General features: G+C 37.2%; 2 protein-coding genes across 3 annotated transcripts; one reads left to right on the top strand and one right to left on the bottom strand.

The window, feature by feature from the left end:
• Positions 1-637: 637 nt before the first annotated feature.
• Positions 638-12,802, bottom strand: LOC137265722 (golgin subfamily A member 7-like). 2 transcript variants are annotated; one of them, XM_067801163.1, is made up of 5 exons: positions 12,746-12,784; positions 11,028-11,156; positions 9,426-9,578; positions 6,775-6,876; positions 638-5,906 (listed from the first exon to the last, which is right to left on the bottom strand). In XM_067801163.1, the coding sequence occupies exons 1-5, from the start codon at positions 12,776-12,778 to the stop codon at positions 5,868-5,870; spliced, it is 456 nt and encodes a 151-aa protein (XP_067657264.1). In that variant the 5' UTR covers positions 12,779-12,784; the 3' UTR covers positions 638-5,867. The 2 variants fall into 2 exon arrangements, with proteins under 2 accessions (XP_067657264.1, XP_067657265.1); XM_067801164.1 differs by having other exon boundaries at positions 5,774-5,906; positions 12,764-12,802.
• A 103-nt stretch (positions 12,803-12,905) lies between these two features.
• On the top strand, positions 12,906-22,402 carry LOC137266434 (succinate--CoA ligase [ADP/GDP-forming] subunit alpha, mitochondrial-like). Its single transcript, XM_067801931.1, has 9 exons — positions 12,906-12,979; positions 15,977-16,083; positions 17,898-18,014; positions 18,697-18,909; positions 19,323-19,380; positions 19,594-19,755; positions 20,852-20,925; positions 21,203-21,391; positions 21,711-22,402. Exons 1-9 carry the CDS (start codon positions 12,943-12,945, stop codon positions 21,732-21,734), a joined length of 981 nt encoding a protein of 326 aa, XP_067658032.1. The 5' UTR covers positions 12,906-12,942; the 3' UTR covers positions 21,735-22,402.
• Positions 22,403-22,643: the final 241 nt, after the last annotated feature.

Below are 22,643 nucleotides of genomic sequence, written 5' to 3'. Positions count from 1 at the left end.
CAGTTGCTATGGCAGCTTATCCAAATGGCTACTGTGGAATGTGGAGCCAGCAAAGGGAGGTAATAAAATTATCGACCCATAGATGCATGCAGGATATAGAGGGGATACATCAATACACATACCTAGGAGATTACTGAGGATGGAGGTGATATAGAATGCATTCTTCCATTGTTTCCAAAGAAGTATGTCATGTTTACGATTTTGAAAACTCTCTCCCAGATGATATCTACACTTCATAATTGCAAAGTCAGTTACCTTTTGAGTTCATCAAAACGAAGGTAGCTCTTTATTCGCCTAAGTGAGCATTTTCCTTTCAGAACTGGACTGTCAGGGCAGCACTGACCATATAATCTACTATATTTCTTCATAATATATCAATTTATGGCACTGATAAAAATAACTCTTCCTTGTCCAAAAGACAAACACCTGCATCAAGTATTCACCAAGTGTTTGTGTGTCAAAGTTATCTTGAAAAATAACCATGTTTACAAGAAAACAAAAAAAAAAACCTATAAAACACCATAACACCTGAATGTAATAGGCTTGTTTAAAATAAGACTATACATGGTTTTCAAATAGCAATTATCAAAAGATCAGGCCACCACTGAAAGAACTTTCAAAATAAAGAAAGGCGGAATTAAAACTCTTTGACTGTATTTTAGTAGCATCAGAACATGTTCAACTGGTGGGAAGACATCACAGAATATATTTCTCAATGACGTAAATGAAAATGTCCTAACACTGGTAGAACTAGTAAAGAATTGCACATAATGATACTACATTCAATAAAATGTACGCTAAAATTGAAAACATGCATTATCTATACCTGTCAGTCTAAAGCAGCCTTCACATGACAAAATAAAGTCTGATGTTTGCTGTCAAACTTGAGTCTGAGAGTGTGAGTGTTCCAAGAGGAACACCAATTTGCCACTAACACCAACTGAGTTGTCAAACTGTTGTTAGGAAATAGGATTGGTCTCTATTCTCACCAACATTTCCATCAAACTTTCCTGGTTGTCAAGCTTGTGATGTCAGAAACAACCAATAGCAGTCAGGAAATAGTCACATGACCGCAATGATAGAGACATGGTGCTCACATGACACGGAAGTTTGACAACATGTGTTTGATGTGTGAAAACGCGAGTTTGACAACTCTTAAAATTTTAGCAACATGTGTTGTCAAATTCTAGTTTGCTGTGTGAAGGTCGCTAAGACTCGTGTTAACACCAAATCATCATCCATCACGAACTGGGTGAGAAGAAAAGAGATGCTGCCACCTTCAACAGACAACAGTAGTGCAAAAGATATTTACAATGGGACTGTCAAGTTTGTCAAAGCACTTATGATTACAAAGATATATACACAAAATCCATTTCAAAATACTGACAAAATTGATATACAAAATAACAACACATATATCTACTGGAATGCTAACCTTTGTACATAATCTTCAACTAATTACAGAACATACTTCCAGTTCTCCAATGATAATAAATAAAATATGAAAAACTAAACATTTTGAAGACAGTTTGAAAAGTGTATATGTCAGTATATGACATCACTGAATTACAAATCATATACACATTAATGTGTCACACTGATGTTACAGTTTTTTGTTCATATTTCTGAAACTTTAACTAAAGGATGTAATGGAATATGTTAATATTCTGGTAAAAGTCAACTGAAACCTGTGCCATCTTTGTCAAATGGTACAAGAGATATATCATCATATAATTCTAAGCGGGACCATCAATTACAAATATTTATCTGCCATGACATTTCAGAACAGCTGGAGTGATATAAGAAAGGGCCTTGAGGAGAAAATAATTTCTTGTTGGTGGTTTAAAGCTACAATCACTGCCATTACAGCTTTTATCTGTGGCCTGTACATAATTTTAGCCTTGGTCAGGCACAACCGACAGGTAAAATGATCCACTCAACCAAAGCATCCAGCCTGAGTATTATTAAATTACTTGTACAAAAGTTTAATTACAAGCGGTTACTCTTAAGGGGTATTCTCATGATAATGAAGTGAGATTTACAGATTGCAAAAACAATTACAATTTTTGTCAACAACACAAGCTCATCTCTTGATACAGACTCTTAACTTGATTTAGAATTCTCTAGAAACCATTCATCTTTCTGTTAAGCAGTATATGTAGTCATGTCTAAGCATCCTTTGATAAAAAATTTTCATATTTGTACCCTGATTGTTAGTAATTTTATATGCATAAAGTAAAGCTTTAATATTCACTTTCAATGACAACATTAGTATCCGACTCAACGTCCTTAACTATCAAGTGTACGATATCTCCATTCTGACATGTTATATTTAGGTGTGAGTGGGTGGTTTCAGACTGCTTTTACCAATATTCCAGTAGTATCATGGTGGGGCACCAGAAACGGGCTACACTGTCGTATCTTGGACCCAGAGGCCATTGTAACCAACAACTGGTTCAGGAAGTGACATCACCATTGCCAGAATGTCTCTACTCCCATGTGCCCTTTCAGTGTACATCTTTTTAAAACAATGATTACAATCCAACTCAAAAAATATGGTGACAAATTTAGTTAGTTGGTTAGTTTTCTTTACAGAATGGAGATATTTAATGGCGAGACAGTCCGCGGTGGCTTCTCAAAGACAAGTGAAAATCTTGCACCAGTTAAGAAATTGAATACACCGTTGTCAAATCTTGTACCAATAATCACAACATTAATGGTTAACACTATATATATATGTATATCATATACACAATAAACATTAACATGTCATAATACATTGTTATGATACATTCAATATGTAGATATGAATATTGTGATAGGGATGGCGACTTTAATAACACAAGCACAGCAAGACAGTAATACAAGCTTGAAATACAGCCATACTTGATAAGTAACACATCTTGTATTGTGAAATGATGGATTGGACACCAGTATCTATTTAACTGAAATGAATTTACGAGACGGTTCACCGATTACAATCCCGACTACATTTCAACAGTATATGTAGATTTTTATTCATTTCATTGTGTCTATAATAGACTCAGCATATGATACAATGACATAGCCTGTTTAAAATACAATTGGCATGGAGATTATCTCCCTTTTATTGTTATCCTTGCACATCATCCTAGAACAACAGTCTGGGATCAGCATGACTAGAACCTTTGTCAGATGTCACTAGAAAGTGGTAATTTCTTGGGCATTTCTCACATGCGGCTTTACTTCAACTTAATCTTAATGAAATCTCAGCAACTAACTATAAGTCTTAAACCAAACAGTATGTCAAACTGCAATCCCTTTTAATAACGAAGTATAAATGTGAAAGGTTTTCTATTTCTATGGATGTTTCTTGTGAGAATACAAAATTAAGTGAAATGAATGAATGAGTGAATGAGTGAATGTTTTTTTGTCGCTTTTAGCAATACTCTAATAATATTCATGGCAGAGGAAACCAGAAACGGTCTTCACACAATGTACCCAGACGGAATTGAACCCTGTCTACAGCGTGACGAGCGACAACTTTAACCACTAAGCTACCCCACCGTCCCTCATTGAAGTGAGTCACGTGACACTGAAAATAATGCACTGACATGTCATTTTACAATATCATACCTACATGAGTGATTCACCTCAGGGATTCACTGGTAATCATGATATCAACATAATTGTAATATTTATGCTGTATCAATACCAATTAATGATTACAGATCTTAAATTAATATTCACAAAGACAGAAACATTATAAAGAAATGATTTCCCTGATCAACATAAACAAAGAAAAAACAATTTAATATGAAACATTTAAAGATCAGCCTAGTTCATATAGAACATTAAATTTATTAACTGTGAGTGAGTTTGGTTTTATGCCGCTTTTAGCAATATTCCAGCGATATCACGGCGGGGGACACCAGAAAATGGGCCTCACACATTGTACCCATGTGGGGTATTAATTGTGGGTCTATATACTCATAATTCATTTTTTAACAGAAAACAATATTATTATATCCACTGATACATTGTTATACTTTCTAGTTGATGTATCGATAGGAACTTCTCCAATCCATGGCACTTCTAGACAATTCATGATTCATGTGCATATGAAATGTATGGAGAGTGAACAACACAACTGCATCTAAGTAGCAGATGATGGAGATGGTTGATGGTGCAGCTTAACTTGTGAAACATACAGTCAGAATTGTTATATCTATTGCTCTACATAAACAGAACTGAATCCGAAGTGACCATGGTTAGTAATATGCCCATGAAGAAACATGAGACTAAATACTTGATTCTCAGGCACCTGTGCATAAAGAAACAAACGGAAACATCCAGTGTTGTACAGTGTTGTTAAATCTATGCTCAGTCAGAAAGACACTGGTCTAAATTCAGTTGATTGTTGGTTTGTTGTGTGATACCTTACTCAGCAATATTTCAGTTCTGTGATGTCCGTCTATAACTTACTAAACCTGGGCTAGACAGTGATTGACATAATGATCACTGTTCTGTGCAGCTGGGATGAACATGTATGGACAAGTCATTCAGGTCCTCTCTTTCACAAAGCATGGGTCAACGAAGACCACTCGACTCTCATGTAAACATACTGCAAATCTCCATCATACAGTTAAGGGAGACCCAGGCTGTGCACTTAAACGATCCAAGCTAATATGATTCAAGTCAACAGGTGCTACTACACAGACAAGATGCCCTCTGTTTGAGAATGCGTTAAGAGAAAATGCATATAACAGTTTAGTTGAAACCAGTTTTTCAAAAAAAGAAATTGATTTATGGTCGAATCTTTACAATTAATGACATTATTTTTTACAAATGGGGAATAAACTCAAAATGACAAAGTCCTTTTTTATATTCCTGCCAAAATTGTTTAATGAAATGATTCCAGGATCACTGGCCTTGCATAAAAGCTGTTAAAAGAGATGACCCCATAATAAATGTTACCACGGTTTCCTCCCAACATATTTCAACCTGACCAAGTATTCTATTTTGTGACTACTAAAAGACAATAGTATTTATAATTAAAACCCTGAAACATCTTTCATCACTGACCCTACCATGCTTATGTGTTTTAATATAGTAAATATGTAAACACAATCAATCATCAAACAGTCATACAACCATGCTGTAAGTCGTTACTTATAATTTCTTGACTTAAACTGATACATCAGCATGGTTAAGGAGGATTTCTTCCATTGTTACCTGTTATTTCTTGCGCTAAATCATTTCATCACATTTTTCAGTATGTTCTCTGTAGCTCCTGTCCCACATGTTTTCGAGAACTAGTTACTTTCATACACAATTAAATACATACAAATACATCTTTTTCATACACCTGACGACATTCATAATACCAGAGATTTCTTCAGAATTTGATCCGTGTCTATCTATTGCTTAGACTTATCTCTTGACAGCAGGTCTTTAGGAAACAATATTTCGATTTAATTACATGATATCATGAATACACTGAAAAGGAGAGTTACCGCCCCTCCCAGTCAGAGAAATATGTGATAGTTTATTGAGTTGGCAGCTGTTAATCAGGTCTTAAATATTTATCACTATGATAAAACCATAAACACAGGCATGAGGTAACAAATGATAAGTCATGGTGAAGTTAGGATTCCAACCTGGACCCAATACATTCTGGCAGCTTAGGGACAAAACTCTGCCCCAGTTGTGGCACTGTGGGTTACAGTGATCCCCCTTATGACATGTGGGTGGATTTCCAGTGTGTCTGCAGATGATGTCTGATCCAGGCAGAGGACAGACAGCAGAGATACAGCTAGACCTGAAGAGTGATGATGTTGATGATGTAGAGGGTGAAGTCAAAGATGAAGGATATGTCTGCTGTCAGATCATCGGTGGTTGTTTTCACTCAGGACACAGATCTCCAGCTGTGCTTGAGTTAAGGACATTTGTGACAGATTACATATTAGACACTAGTGGTGTGACGATATATTGTAGCATCAATAATCACGATACTTTATCGGATGATAAATATATCGATATTTTTTTTTGTATTGTGATACGTATCATTGCTAACTGTCACTAGAATTTGACGGTCATGTCAAAATTACACTGTTACTTGATATCAAAACATGCGTATCTGAAGAAAATAACTAAAGACAGCATATTGTGATGCACATGGAATCATATCGCATCATTCCAACATATTGTGATATGTATCGTATCATGAATTTTCTGTATCGTCACACCTCTATTACACACAGAACATGAAACTGAGAGAAATTCTTTTAGGAAAAACATGTGAGTGAGTGAGTTAAGACTAAGTCACATCAGCAATATTTTAGCCACACGTGACTACAAACAAGTAATACTATCACAATAAATAACAGGAAAAACATTACATAAAAGATACATGAATCTATATTTGTTCTCTTTAGTTGAGAGAGAAAGTCTGTTAATGATTTAAAAAGTGGATGATAAGAGGCTAGAACTGTGAGCGTGCATGCGTGCGCGAGTGAGCGAGTGATTAAGTGAGTGAGTGAGTGAGTGAGTGAGCGAGCGAGTAATGTCTTTGAGCAAACTCCTGATCAAGTGCATCAAGTGACAAGCCTAGAAACATAACTAGGTGAAATTGGAATTTGAACACTGATTTCGGGCAGCTCAAGCCATAGAACTCTACAAACGAAAATGTGATGCATTACACAAGTGAGCACCCACGTCCCCAGACACTGGGGCACTAACAAACTACAACACTACACTACATCAACTTGCTACAACAGTTAGCTATAAGGATACAACTCTCAGTCCCCTCTCCACTGGGTCCACCAGCATCAGCCCTCTTGGGACGTACACAGACTCGTTCTGTGTCTCAATATAACGCTTGATTTTCTTCAGACACTGGAACAGAACAAAACTGTCATTATCTTTAAGGAAATAGGAATGAACTGTTGAAAGTGGTTATGAGTGTCAAAGTGAGGAGTTGTCAAAGAGGAGGAGTCTAAGTTCACTGCAATATCACAGCAGAGAATACCAGAAATGGGCTTCAGACACTGTACTCATGTTGGGAATCAAACCCGGATCGTTGACATGACAAGTGAACGTTTTAACCACTAGGCTACCCAACCACCCCTAAAAGTGGTTATGAACAAACACAGTAAATGTAAAGAACCATATTTGGGGATTACACTTTCTTAATTAAAAACGCATACTATAACTTCAAAACACACACTAGAAATTTGAACCCAAACATTCAAAGTCAGACACTCATTTCCCAGCACACACGATCACCTATTTAACCCACACTTCCTCAAAAATGGAAGCCTGACAACTCATACTCTAGATCATGTAATCTGATTATTAAAATGATTGGTTAAAAAGACAAAAAAATGTAAAACCTTGGATCAGTAACCATCAACATACACATAGTACATGGAGATATTTGTGAAAAACAATACTAACAACTGAATTCTGTTTTTTCCTAAAAGCTGACAGTTTTTTCAATACATATTATCAACATCTGTACTGAGAGAACTCAATAGTGCCAGCTTCAGAGTTTTCTGTAGCCTTTAATTTCAGAATTACCTTAAACACTACCAAAATCTGAGAATCATTACATCTGTAGGAATAGTGTATGACATAGTTTCTTAAGGGAGCTTCTATGAATGTGCCGCTGAAAAATACAGTAATTTAGCAAGTCTTTACAATATCCTTTTCATGGCATTATTTCCTTTCACCTTCAGAAGAAAAATGGAGCTTCTCTTGTACAACTTTACAAAATGATATGTACTGATACAAAGTATGTCAACATTCATTTGTTCTACCATGTCTACAGCCTACAAGTTTAGACACTAGACCAAATCCTGAATCTGTAACATTGAGACCAGTACATGACCTAGGCAAAATGTTGACCATATGGTAAGACTAAACTTGCCCAAAATGCTGTGAGTCAAGTTAGGGCTAACAGACTCAAACATATAAAGGACAGACTCATTCTACATTGTTGGCGTAAATTCTGCTGCGATTGGTGTTCCAAACTGGTAATACAGAGAGAGCATCATAGTGCAAGTGCCACTGTTACGAGTAACCATCAGGACATGATTCAGTCTAAATATTTTAAAATCTAATATACACTATACTCTGTCTAATTTGGACTCCCTTTGGACCGTCAAGAAAGCCTGAATTTGACAGAAGTCCGGATAGTAGAGTATTGGATTACAAAATGGAGTTACGTCCCTTACCTTGACAGATACATGTACACATATCACAAATACAACAGGAACACAGATAAAAAATTCATTTCTTCCCATTGACATACTACTTAAAGTCATCTGTCAGCAAGGATTGAGAACTGGTTGTCATGGTTTGTTTGATGACCATATTTTGCTTACTTATCTTGTATTTTTCGACCAAGTCTTTCTGAAGGGGTTTGGGAAGAGTTTCGGAATCTTTAAACAACTTTATCTTTGTGCCAAGCAACAGCTCAGTTCGATGACGTTTCATTGGTCAGTCCGTAATTTAGGCATGTGATGTTCATGTCCAACACTTGAAGTCTTTTAAAAGGTGTCAAGAGTGACACTTACTTGAAATCATTATCTCAGTAATATCCTGAGTTAATGTGATTTGTCAATAACCAAAGTAAGTGCCGCTGAGTACCGCTAATTGGACGGGTGGCTGTCAGTTATACTCAGTTGGGATGATAGTGTTTGTTTTCATAGTAAGTTAGTCTGTCAGGGCGAGTTTACTGCTAACTGGCAGTCAATGATACTCAGTTGGGATTATAAGGTTTGTTTACATAGCAAGTTAGTCTGTCGGGTCGAGTTTACTGCTAATTTGGGTGACTGGCTGTCAATGATACTCAGTTGGGATTATGGGGTTTGTTTTCATAGCAAGTTAGTCTGTCGGGTCGAGTTTATAGTGTTTGATTTCATAGTAAGTTAGTCTTTCAGGTCGAGTTTACTGCTAACTGGCCGACTGGCTATCAATGATACTCAGTCGGGATTATAGAGTTTGATTTCATAGCAAGTTAGTCTGTCAGGCCAAGACTTCAGTCCGAGATCCGAAATAGAGAGAGTCCGGATAATAGAGAGATGATTTAATGATAATATATAATATTGAATTCGAAACCGTAATCTCAGACCGATTTTCAGAGAAATCCGAGATAGAAAGAGACCGAATTAGACAGAGTACACAGTATTTTAGTAATGTGGCACTGTTGCATCAAAAGCTAGGTTCCATCTTTAGATCCCTATCATCATAACATGCTGTAAGTTCAAGACAATTCAACATCCAGATACTGAACTGGTAATGTGGCACTGTTGCATCAAAAGCTGGGTTCCATCTTTTGATCCCTATCATCATAACATTCTGTAAGTTCAAGACAATTCAATATCCAGATACTGAACTGCCAACAAAGAAATGGGAGGTTGGATAAAGCAGATGGTACATACCTTCTCATAATATGTATCGATACAGAGATATGCAAGATACGCTGTCAGACAGGCAAAGCAGCTTTCACAGTAGGTTCTTCCTCCAAGACTTTCAGCCTCAGCATACATTGTGTTCAAGCTGTTGATGGTCTGCTCAAAGCTGCCACGGTCAACCTGGACAGTTGATTTCATAAGACTTGACAAACTATGGATCAGTTTCAAAACAGATTATGTCAGAAAAAAAGGAAGTTGGGAAAATATATAAACAACAACATCTACTGGCAACGTGTTTGGTATCATTTAGTAGGGATTTACTAAGAAAAAGTCACAGATTGTTTGGCAGCACATACATTGTAGCTTAGTTTGTTTGTCCGTTGTTTGTTTGTTTGTTGCCATTCTCTTCTGGCTATATGATAGTGGTCTGTACATAATTGGGTCTAGACCACATCATCCAGTGACTGATATTATGAGCATCAATCTATGCAACTGGGATGTGGAGCATACTTGAACTAGGTCAGTGGGCCTAATGATCATTTTCATATTCAACAACTAATTAGTAATTTGTTTGTTGTAAAATGAAGTGGTCAGTTATATTCCAGCAACATCACAGTGGTGTGTAAAGAATCATGCCTGAACCAGACTATCCAGTGATCAACAACACGAGCATCAATCTATGTGTCATCCGATCCTGTTAGTCAGCTCTAACTACACTTCAAAGATGCTTTGGAGAAAGATCAAAAGGTGGCAACATTACTTCATCAGACGATATTGTGCAATTTTTGCATTATGTCACAATGCCTTGGCATCACTGTGCCATTTCAGTCTGCCCCCTCATAATCGAAAATTTTGCATAACGTCACAATGCCTTGGCATAACTGTGCCATTTAGTCTGCCCCCTCATAATCAAATACTTTTGTATTATGTCACAATGCCTTGGCATCACTGTGCCATTCTAGTCTGCCCCCTCATAATCTAATACTTTTGCATTATGTCACAATGTAACCAGTGTCATGATGCAAGTAAGTTGCCATCACGTCCAACAGCCTGCAGTCCAACAGTGAAAAAGCAACATTCATTTTGCCCCATATGGTTTACATTGATCACATATGCAACATAAGATATTTAAACAAAACCTAAACCATCATCAAACTGTTTGTCATTTGTTTTCATACAAACACATTGGGACACACATGCCAATAGAACAGCGCATCATTTAGTCCTGTGTGACAATTCATATTTTACGTCACCGATGCCATTTGTTTTCTGCATCAGATTAATCGGAATTAAGAGAGCATTAAATTTGGCATCTTAGAAAAGAAATATAGTTTGCTCTACAACCATGTATAGTGTAATAAAGCACGCTTACACCCTGAACGATCACAATCTTAAAGCAAGGGCAGCAGAAGGCCCAAATCTACACAGGTGCATATTCAACAGTAAACAGATTCAGCAAAATTCCAGGAATGAATCCTGAGTGTTCACTATTGAATAAACTTTATGAATAACAACTTTATTTATTTTGAGAGTGTGATGTCTCAATTCAGATTCTTGCAGTGTTATCAAGCATGAATGTTTGATTGTCTCAAAATAGTAAAATGTCACTCAGAGAAGATGAATGTTCACCTTTCCCTCCAGTTCCAGAGGAAACTTGTTCTGGAACTTGACTCCAGTGCCATCAAGGTAGTCCCGCTGAACAAACACCTTTGCACAAGACGCTGATGGAATACGTGATAGGTTATCCATCTTGTGACCCTGAAAAACATATCATACAAACCTAAGATTCGTGTAACTGTTGTACCAATACTGATATACAGAAAACATTAAAAATCTGGTACTTAAAATGTGTATGAATAGATTTTTTTGCTCTGTATCCAGATCCAAAATGCATTAATTACTTTCTCATTTCTCAGGAACAATCATGCATTCATCTGAAACATTATAGAGAATATTTACAACATTTTAAGCAGAAATAAATCTTTCATAAGATTTTGATTATTTCAGAGAAGTGCTTTTATTAATTTAAACATAGACAGGAACTGTGCTTTATGAACATGATGAACTGTTCTATTGAACAATTGTTACAATCTTGCTGTAAATGAAATGCTTATAACAAACTATGGTTAGAATAAACAACTAGTGGTCTCTTGTGTTAACCATAGTTCTTCAGCACAAAAATCTGTTACCACGGTTATCACTAAATGTCAACAGATCCTACCATTAACAAGATAAATGTTTTGGCTGAAAAGTTTCAATACAATACAATAAAATGAAAGTGTCTACATGATCAGGGTGTGATGAAAACTTTCTGTCAACATCGTCAATGTACTAGCAGCAATAGTTTGCTAGAATGTAGCATGCACAATTTACAGTAATAATTCCACTGTGATGTTGGTCTGTGAAAGCATAACAAGCGATCACTGCATATTTCTTTAAAGAGATCACAATGTGTAGTACAGACCAAGTGAATGTGAGAGAATTTTGGGAAAAGTTTCCACCCATAACCCACATGTTTTTAATCATTTTGTGCCTAAGAGTTTAGGCCTCTTTTTCATATTAAGCCTAAACCCTAAACACTCACCACTTAAACTAAAACATAACCCTAAACCTTTGAAATAATCTAGATGGATAAAATACTTTTCAGAAAGATGTGATCTTTGGCAAAGATTGTCTTCATTGTGAGTTCCAATGAAGACAAAAAGTTTCATTTTTCTGAATAGAAGAAGGCAGTAGTGCGTCTTAACAGACTTCAATCAGCTGTCAACTGCTTTTGTCACAAATACTACAAGTATTTCAACTGCCGCCCAGCTGGATGTGTCTCAAGATAGTGACACAGACCATGCACGTGGCATTGAAATGTTAAACGAGATGAAATAATTGTGTCCATGACCGACAGATCGTAGATTATGTGCACACTGCGTGGAGATATGTCCACACCTTTATCTCACATGTGATATACTTTATTCCACCTGTAAATTGGTACTGTTGTAATGATAATCCATTCAGACCATTACCGGCATATTAAGATCCCCTTCATGGAAGATGATAATAGGATATCAATTCACATTATGACCACTTATATCAAACTGCAGAATTACAGATTTGGCAAGTTCACACGTTCTAATGAATCATGACATTTTCACCCTAGATGACTGAAAGAATTTACATTAGGCTTTTCAATTTTGGCATTTGGTCGATTTGAGTCGCGTATATTTCGAGATGTGACCATAAATCGAATCAAGCTTGTGATATCACTTCACTTACATATACGAAAACAATCAGATTCAACTATGTGTGTGAATATGTCAAACAACAATTGTCTAGACGAAAATATTAATCCAAACCTGTCTCGGTTTACTCACTTCGTCGGCGGCCATGTTACTTTTCTCATTGACGGAGTGTTATCGCGGTATTGATTGGACACATTTGCTAAAAATATCGTTATCTACCAAACTATTGGATACGAGTAGTTAAGGCCGTTTGTTACATCTCTCTGGATTGGCTGTGAATAATTTAGTTGACCTTGACCGGAGTTTTCAAGATGGCGTCAGCATGCAAGGTTCTGACAAGGTTGTCCGGTACTGTAACTGTGAACAATGCAAATATTTCCTGAATCCGTTTATGGTTCTGTACGAAAATGTGCCGGTAGTCAGTCAATTAGTGGACATAATTAACAACAGACTCAAATTAAATCATGCAGTTGTTTATCATTGGAAAGTCAAACATTGGCGTTATTTCAATTCAATGATTCATTACCGGCTGGCCGGACAAAACCCCACGTTGCCACTGTCCCCCTTGCTATCTTAGCCTGTTGCGTAGTTTCACAGTCTAATGAGCTTTTATGCATGAATAACTTCTCAAAACGTTTGATCTTTGTTTTTTATTTACCATCCTATGTATGAATTTCGACCTCCATTCCACAAGACAAATCGTAGAGACTCTCACGTTCCATCTAAAGTATCTTCCTTTATCTATGTATGGGGAAGGATGGAAATATTAGAAGAAAATGACTGTCCTCTGATAATGGCACTAAGACTATTTTCACAGGTACTTGATACTCAAAACAAAATATTGTGACCATGGAAACGATATTACTAATGGCATTTTTGCCCATTTATTGCGCAAACAATTTCACCATCCTATTAAAATGACATGTGCAATAAATATGTACTCCATACAAATCCAGCATTTGCAGTTCCTTGTGATACACGCTTTTGATTTTCATATATCCTTAGGAACATTCCTTTTTTTCTTGATTATGACATGTTCAGTGTGTAAAACTAGCTGATTACAGACAACTCTATCTCAAACAGAGACCTTTATCCCACTATTTTTCAATGTCTGTGGTGCAGCTTATCTCGTTCTAGCAAGAGCAAACTCATGCTGTCCAAACATAAGAAAACATATCATCTAACAACATTTCTTTGGCTGATAACCTCCAGGTTGGACATGATAGTACAACAGTTCGTGCCGAAATATTTTGAATGTACTCACCCAAACTTGTCATGTGACATCATTTCCATTTTATTTTAGTATTGGTATATCAGGGATTGGATAAGAGAACTTTGACAATGGACCATTTTCATGATTATTAGCCATTTTCTCCATTTAGAGTGGGCCACTGCCCTTATAGTAAACTTCAAAATTTTAATGTGCCATTTTGTATTCTAATGTGCAGAATGCCTTTCCCAATCCCTGTATATGGAGGTAAAGAAGCTAAAATATTGCTCTTCCTGGGCAAAGGACAAATTGCTAAGTCACAGTATGTGAATCTTCATGATTACAATGAGAGTTAATGATACACAACAAAATTGGTTGGCTTAGTAACTAGCCAAAGTAGTTGCTTTGAAAATGCATTTCATGCCTTAATGGCGGACATTTTCGAGTTACAGATTTTCACCTAAACGGCACAGTCATATGAATATCTGTCCCCAAACGCACAAAAATACATTCCATGTAATCCACAGATCATTGTCTGTAGCAAATAAAGGTATTGTATGAATGGCACGTGAAAAAGAATCGGCAATCAACAGCTTAAAAATTACGAACTTAGAGGCACATACCGGTTCGGAGCGAAGAAATCTAACAGTCGGCGACACTTCCTTGCTTCAGTCTTCACCGCTTCTTCTCTTTTCCTCTTGATTCTTTCCTTGGTAGGCATTGTGATTCATAAGGCGAATTAAACTCCTTTGACGTTGCCATGGTTTATATGCCAATTTCTTAATCATTATAAAAACAATATCGCGACTCCTCAAGAAAGGGAGAGAACTCCGCCCTTGGTAAAATCCGGAAAATACACACTCGTCGTAGCAAACGACTGCGATTGAGGAGAAAAGGGCAGGGCGCAAAATAAAAAGGGCAGGGCGCAAAAATCAAAGGGCAGGGCGCTGCGCCCTCCTAAATGTGCCTAGGGGGAACACTACTTATCACGGTTACCATTTGTGGAATAAGTGGTGTGTTATTGATGCACCATAGTGTTTATCACCACTATATAATGTAATGTTTCTATTTGCCATAATGACTGCATTTCTTTCCCTGGTGAACTTAATCAGATTTTTATAATGGTTACTTTCTTTGTAAAAATGTAACTCACATTTAGTTGGACTGTATATGATGATATGTACTTCAGTGTGTTACATTAAGAGTTTAGTTAGATTTTAATGATTACCCTCCATTTATTAACTGCACAATTTCTCAGGACAGATTTTGGTTATCAGTTAAAATTTATGGGAAGCACCTATATTTTGATACACTCTAATGTTTATTTACTGTGAACAATGCACTTTGGACTTTGTACTTGAACATGACACACAATGACCTGGGCAAAACATGGGTTGACAGTGCTATATTTAGCATCTCTAGATGTCCCCTAATCTATACTATAGAAAAAGAATGAACATAATTGTTTTAAAATGGAATCCAGTGAAATGGCAGAATGGCAAGTAGTGGATGAGGTAATAAAGGGTGGTGTTTTTAGATTTTCTCTTATATTTATTTATCAATATTATGTTTATGGTATATGTTTGAAAGCCACAGTGTGAAATGATAAATATTATTTAAAAACTACACCCAATGATAATCATTATTAATGAAATGTGGTTATTTTAATATTCTTTCATATTTTTTTATCATTAGTTGCTTGTGAAAAGTATGCTCTGAGATAGTACAAGGTAGTTCTTTTATCCAGTTGTTTTTTTTTCTTTTATTATCAATACTATAATTATGATAATGGCATGCAGTTGTAAACCTTGCTCATTTGGTCACAAGGTTTTGTTGTTGACCTACTTCATGTCCATAATATCTAGACAAAGTTTTGTGAACGTCTGACTTTTTTGGAATGCTTAGTGGATAAAAATACAGCCAAACACAGAATCACCCTTTTCACCTCCTTTTCCATGTTTACATAACAATGAACAACATGAATAGGGTTATGATGAGGATATCATTGACATAATCTACCTGAATAGTCTCACAATACAAAAAACCTCCAGTTCAGGCAACAGTTGCTTTTCATGCTCCATGAGTTCGGTGAATGTCGGCTAAACCATTGTTATCTTGAAGTGTATGTGTTGCAGGCCTCAGACGACCTGGCCATGTTCGTCACATGTATACAGAAACACGGAAAAACCTCTTGATAGGTTCCCACACAAAGCTTATCTGCCAGGGCTTCACAGGCAAACAGGTAACTTTTTATCATGAGTCTGTTTTGTTGTATTTGTAATAGTGGCATTCCAATTAATTGAAATAATCGAAGATTGGTCGCAGTGAGCAAACTGCAAAGCAGTCAATCACATTTTCTCATTATCGAACACAATGATTTTGTCACTTGATGGTGGAACATTTCTTAGAAGTTGTCAGGATCTGAAAACATGTTTAATATTTAGAAAACTCTCTTCACTTAGTGAAAAGTCATGACGATATTTCCTGAGGACTCCAGGAAGTTTCAAGTCTTTGAATGTCATTTAGAAGTGTAAATACATAAGAATGAAGATTTTATGGATATCAACTTCTTTATGAGAGAACACAACGTTTCGGAGTTAATGCTTACTCCTTCATCAGGTGATTGAGAAAGGGATACAGAGGTGTATTTATATGTACAGGTACTTTGTTATTGTTTTACCTGTACATATAAATACACCTCTGTATCCCTTTCTCAATCACCTGATGAAGGAGTAAGCATTAACTCCGAAACGTTGTGTTCTCTCATAAAGAAGTTGATATCCATAAAATCTTCATTCCAGGAAGTTTGTTTATGATATAACAGTCCACACTTAAAGTAGCAAATTGAATAAGTTTACATTTGTTTGCAAGTGAATTTTGATTCAAGGTTTCTAAATATTACCAAAAAAAACAAAAACAAAAACAACATCACAGAACCATGTTATACTTAACTGCTTTAACAACCTGAACAGGAATATATGAAACATGACACTAACCAATTTTTTTTCAATGATTGCTCCTTTGTAATGAACCAGTCATCAGTTATGTGATTTAAACCATTTCCTAATGCTAATTTGTAGTATTATCCAGCTTATAAGTTATAGGGGTAATGATTCTAGTGAATGAGTGGGGCTTTATTGGCGATAATCCAGCAATATCATTACTGGGGATACTAGAGATGGGCTTTACACATTGTATACATGTGGGATATTGAAACAAAGGCTATACCCACCAGACTACAGCACCACCCACATGAGACTTGCTCCTTCTTGTCTATTAGAGTCTCTATATAGTTATTCTGTGTGAAGATCATTTTAGTGTCCCCAACCTGGCTTTGAAAGCTGGAATATTCCTAAATGTTACATAGAACTATATTCACTCACTACAAGCTCATGCTATATTGCTAGACTGCTATCATGCAAGCAGAATTTTCACAAGTGCTATGTTAAACAAACAAAAGGATATGATGCTCATTGAATATTCCAGCCCCACTTGCACCCTTGCAAAAAGACCACATTGGAGTTTGACTCTACCCATCCCTACCATCCCTACCACCATTGAAGTTTGACTTTCCCTACACCTCCTCTTCTTCACTCTGTAGCTGACCTGTGAATAGGCCTTCAGAAACCCATGCTTGCCATAAAAGGCATCTATACTTGTCATCAAAGGCGACTTGGTTGACACGTCATCGGTTCCAAGTCGTGCAGAATGATGCTCATGCTGTTGATCACTGGATTGTCTGGTCTAGTCTCTTATTGTTTACAGACTGTTGCCATATAGCTGGAATATTGCTGAAAGCGGCATAAAAACTTACTCACTCACTCACTCACTCTGCAGCTTGGTTGTATTGTGGAGGTTAGTTTTCAGTATCTGAATCTACATTTTAATGAAAACATTAGTCAAGGCTAATAATAACTAAGAAGTATAAGATAAACACTAGTATGATGTTTTCATCTTGCTCGCACCATACCTTGTATTATGTTCAGATGAAAAATGTTTGCAGTGTTGCATGACATGTGTTTGTATATAACTTTACAGAAATTTCGACTGTTCTAGGGCACTTTCCACAGCCAACAGGCTATTGAGTATGGCTCACAGATGGTTGGTGGAGTGTCTCCAGCCAAGGCTGGACAGACGCATCTAGGACTTCCAGTCTTTGCCAGCGTCAGGGAGGTTAGTCAGTGCTCAACGCCATGTTTCCATGTTTGTGTGTATTATTGATTTTGAAATTCAAGAACTGGTGATTGGTTCCATGAACTAGTTTCTTCTGTGAAGGCCTTGTAAAGACATTAAGAACGTGCCCATGTCAGTATGGTTAGGGAGCGTCATCATTCTTTGTTTTCATGGATATTGTACATCAATGATATTTTATATAAGGAATGCATTGATTGTTATGCTACCTGTTTGACATATTGGTGTTTTGTAAAATTGTGAATATAAGAAGTGTAAAGTTAAAGACCTGTCATAATGGGGTGGGGGATGGGGTGTTGGAGTTTAAGGGAGTCACAGATTTGTTTCTCAACTTTGTGTACATGTACTGGAGGGAGCAATAGAGGTGTATTTAGTACACATGTAGTAAGACTTGGTGGGGTCAACAATTTTGTCATATTTAATAATCATGCTTGAGAATTATGGAGGGTGAGGGGTGTCGTTGATTTTGTATCTGACTAGGGGGGGGGGTTGTACTTTTGTGCATGGATTTGGTTAGGATGGATTGGGGTCCATTTATATTGTACATGTTTCTCCATTAAAATGATCATCACCCACTCCCAAGCCATATACTGTGAACAGTGTTTGTAATATTCTCAAGCAAATTTACTATTAGTTTTAATACACCACATATCTGGTCTACCAGGCTCGGGAAAAAACTGGTGCAGATGCTACAGTGGTTTTCGTACCACCACCTTATGCTGCATCAGCCATCGTTGAAGCCATTGATGCCGAGATCCCACTCTGCGTGTGTATCACTGAGGGCATCCCCCAACAGGACATGGTCCGAGTCAAACACAAGCTGGTCAGACAGAACAAGACCAGGCTCATCGGACCAAACTGTCCAGGCATCATCAAGGTAAAACTGTCATGTCCAAAAGAAAGTGGTTCCAGGTTAGAACTGATCTTCAGTAACACATCTTGTTGTAAGATACTCTCATCAGGATTGGGTCATCAGGCTTACTGATTGGTTGACACATGTCATTGTATCCAAATTGTGTTGACAGATGCTAGTGCTGTTGGTAACAAGATTGTCTGATTCTAACTACCATCATATAGCTGGAATATTGCTGAATGTGGCATAAGACTAAACCGACTTACTTCATCTGTGTCAAACTCTTGTTTTCAGTCTTACTATTTGAAGTTGACATACCTCATCTAGCACACTCTGATATCTCATTAAGTGGCCTCTGAAATTCTATGTAAGTGACAGGCAACACCTCACTGCCATATTAAGTTCAAGTATTACATGAATGTATGTCCTGTTTGCAGCCTGGAGAAATTAAGATTGGAATTATGCCGGGACACATACATTTGAAAGGGAGAATAGGTGAGATGCTTTACAGTGTAAAGTAAGAGCTTAACTTACAGTTATATCAAAGTAAAATGTCCTGAGACCTGAGATATGACGGCTGTTGTGGTTACATAACTGACTGATCATTATTTGTGGATTCCTCAATGCAAGATGAAGCCTTAAAGTCCTAATGACCTCCAAGTCAGTGTCAGTATTTACTTACTTTATGTACAAAATCACTTGTTTCAGGAATTGTATCTCGATCTGGCACTTTGACGTATGAAGCAGTACACCAAACTACTGAGACTGGACTGGGGCAGTCCTTGTGTGTCGGAATTGGTGGAGATCCTTTCAATGGCACAAACTTCGTGGACACCCTTGAGTGTTTCTTACAAGACCCTCACACAGAAGGTACAAATGTTTTGCTCAAGAATCATGATTCTTGTATGGACTTCACCTTTTTCCGAAAATCCAAGTTAATACAAAATTCTACAGTATTACAAATTAACAAGATATAGCGGCTATGGCTCCTCATACAATTTTTTTAGGCTGTTATTTTGAGCCAAGTGACTCTCTAATGCCAGTAAACCTATGGATGAATCAGTCAGTAAAAATGCTGCTTTGTAATCCACATGAATGATGAGCATGATAAACACAAAATGACCTGATTCAATAAAACACCTTTCAGTGGATAGGTTTCAGTTCGATTGAAGTGTAACCTGTAAATAAGCTGACCCCTTTCACAGACTGCTTCTCTGGTTCTGACTATTCAACTTGACTATGGTCATACAGTGAGACCCTGGATACCCAGACCCTTAATATCATGAAACCTTGCCTTTTCGTCAATTCTCCTAAAAAAACAATCTCTTATGCTGTAAAAGTGACTGTCTGTAACAGATATTTGGTTTCCGTTTCCAGACAGTAAATTTTACATAAGAACCCACTAAATCAATATAAAGTTGACTCATAGGTAGGTGATAGGTAGGCCTATTTGGCACCGAGTGAATATTATTGTAATTGGCAAATCAAACAAACCATGCTATTTGGGAAGTGATGTTAACGAACAAAAGTTTGGTCGCTGCAGTTTCAACAAGGATGCAGTCTTGTTTACGGAAGTCCAGATATCCGGATGTCCAGTTATCCAGACAATAAATGTGTCCGGATATTCGGGGGTTCACCATATATGGTATACTGCATGTAATTAACAATGAGCACATCTGAGGAAGAAATAAAAATTACCCCATATCATCTTTTCAAACAATGGTCAAATTGTATTTCATAAACCATACTCTCCCTGCTGCACTGTAAACTGGAAGATAAGCTGACAGATTGGTTTGTTTTCACTCTATTTTGGACAGTAGGGTGAACAGGTAGTTGAAGTGTGGTTAGCAAAGGCTCAAAATGAGCAAGATGTTTGAAGTCCATGTATGGTGTCGCTGTTGTGATGCTACAGGAAACTAGCAAATCGTAGCCACCCACACTAAGTGTCTCACTGTAATTGTTATAGGTATTGTCCTGATTGGGGAAATTGGTGGTGGAGCTGAAGAGAAAGCTGCTGAGTTTCTGAAAGAAAACAACAGGGTGAGTAAGTTATCTGTATCGGGACATAATCAACACTGTCAAGACACTTCCTGAATCTTTTAGGTCCTTTCCATTTAATATCTTTTAAGAACATGGCCCCACTATTCAAATTTGTCTTGTCAGGAATGTTTTTCTTTGAAAGAATGAACATAAGAAAAATGTTGAATGTCAAGAATGTAATTGTGATGTTTTCTTCATTTTGTTTCAGATACAACATGTATATACCTTTAGTTCTTCAGTCAAGGTCTGTCATTCATATCGTGTCGATTGTTTCCAGGGTCCAAATGCCAAACCAGTGGTTTCGTTCATCGCAGGTTTGACTGCTCCCCCAGGGCGTCGTATGGGGCATGCCGGCGCCATCATTGCTGGTGGAAAAGGGGGTGCCGAGGAGAAGATTGAGTCCCTGAGAGCAGCAGGTGTTGATGTGACCATGTCCCCAGCTCAACTAGGTGTCACCATGGCCAAGGTATGTAACACTGAGTCTTTCTCAAAGATCCCTGACCTCTGGTCTCATCACTGTCACAGCTGTTCTGGGACCAAATCCACAAAGTAAACTTACCATACAGGTTGTCATTATCCTGTGTTGAATTATGTATTTTATGATTACCTTGGCACTATGATCGATTTGTGGAACAGGAACGTATGATATGAAGGTTTCCTATTTGCTTCCTTCATGAAACCTTATACTTTACTTTTTTTTGTTTTAAGGTTCTTTTCATTTAATTTAAGACTGACAAATGTCAATTATTTCAACATACAACACTTCTTTCAATCTCCCATTTCAGGCTATGCAGAAGGCAGGGAGATAACTGCTGCTGGAATGAATGGCTGTAACTGTGTGCCAGGAGTGCGACCTTTGATTCATGTACAGTGTTACCAGTAGTGTTGGGTTAAGTTGGTAGTTGGTGCCATACCATTGGGGCAACTTGTTTACTCACTGCCTGGATCATGCAACCCGTAACCAGAGTGCTAAACATCTGTGACACTAGGAGGGTCAACTGAATGCTGTAGTCTGTATTCTTTGTTTCATCAGATATGAGGATGTCAAAATGGAAATTAGCCTCACAGCTCTACAAAATTGGCTGGTAAGGACACATGAATGAAATTATTCAAGTTGAATGACTGGTTTGATTTTGACGTATTTGCAAGGGTAAGTACTGGTGTGGGCATTGCAGTAGAAATATAACTTTTGTTGGGATCTGTGATATTATGTTTACATCTGTTTATGACAGTAGAATTGTATTCTCTGTATGTGTAGACAGATATTTACTGATTGTAGGACCCCCATGATGACCCTCAGTTTTGCAATATGCCATAGTGCAGCACCCAGTTGTGTCCAATGAATGGCATTATCCCATAGAGAATTACTCCAACAATCACAGAGAACGTTAATGTAATAAAGTTATATTGTTCATTATTTTATGTTGATTGAGAATTGATATTTCCTGTACCAAAGGTCAAATAAACATAAGTTTGACCCTTCTGTTTGTTTGTTTTTGTTTTTGACAAAGTGGATTCAGTTACAGATGTTGAAATGCTTAAAAAGTTGACCATAGAGAAATTGCTGTCATTTTACTCTGGCACTTTCTTGGAGTGTCTGATTTACAGGAGTGCATGGACACCATGCCGTTCCTTCTCACAGAATGTAGTGTGCACAAATACTGTTTATCTCCATCCCAGTGTCTGTTGTTGAAGTTTATGGACACCCGTGTCCAGAC

Source organism: Haliotis asinina, chromosome 15 (assembly GCF_037392515.1).
Source record: "Haliotis asinina isolate JCU_RB_2024 chromosome 15, JCU_Hal_asi_v2, whole genome shotgun sequence".
Lineage (NCBI taxonomy): Eukaryota > Metazoa > Mollusca > Gastropoda > Lepetellida > Haliotidae > Haliotis > Haliotis asinina.
This window is presented reverse-complemented; position numbering and strand designations above follow the sequence as displayed.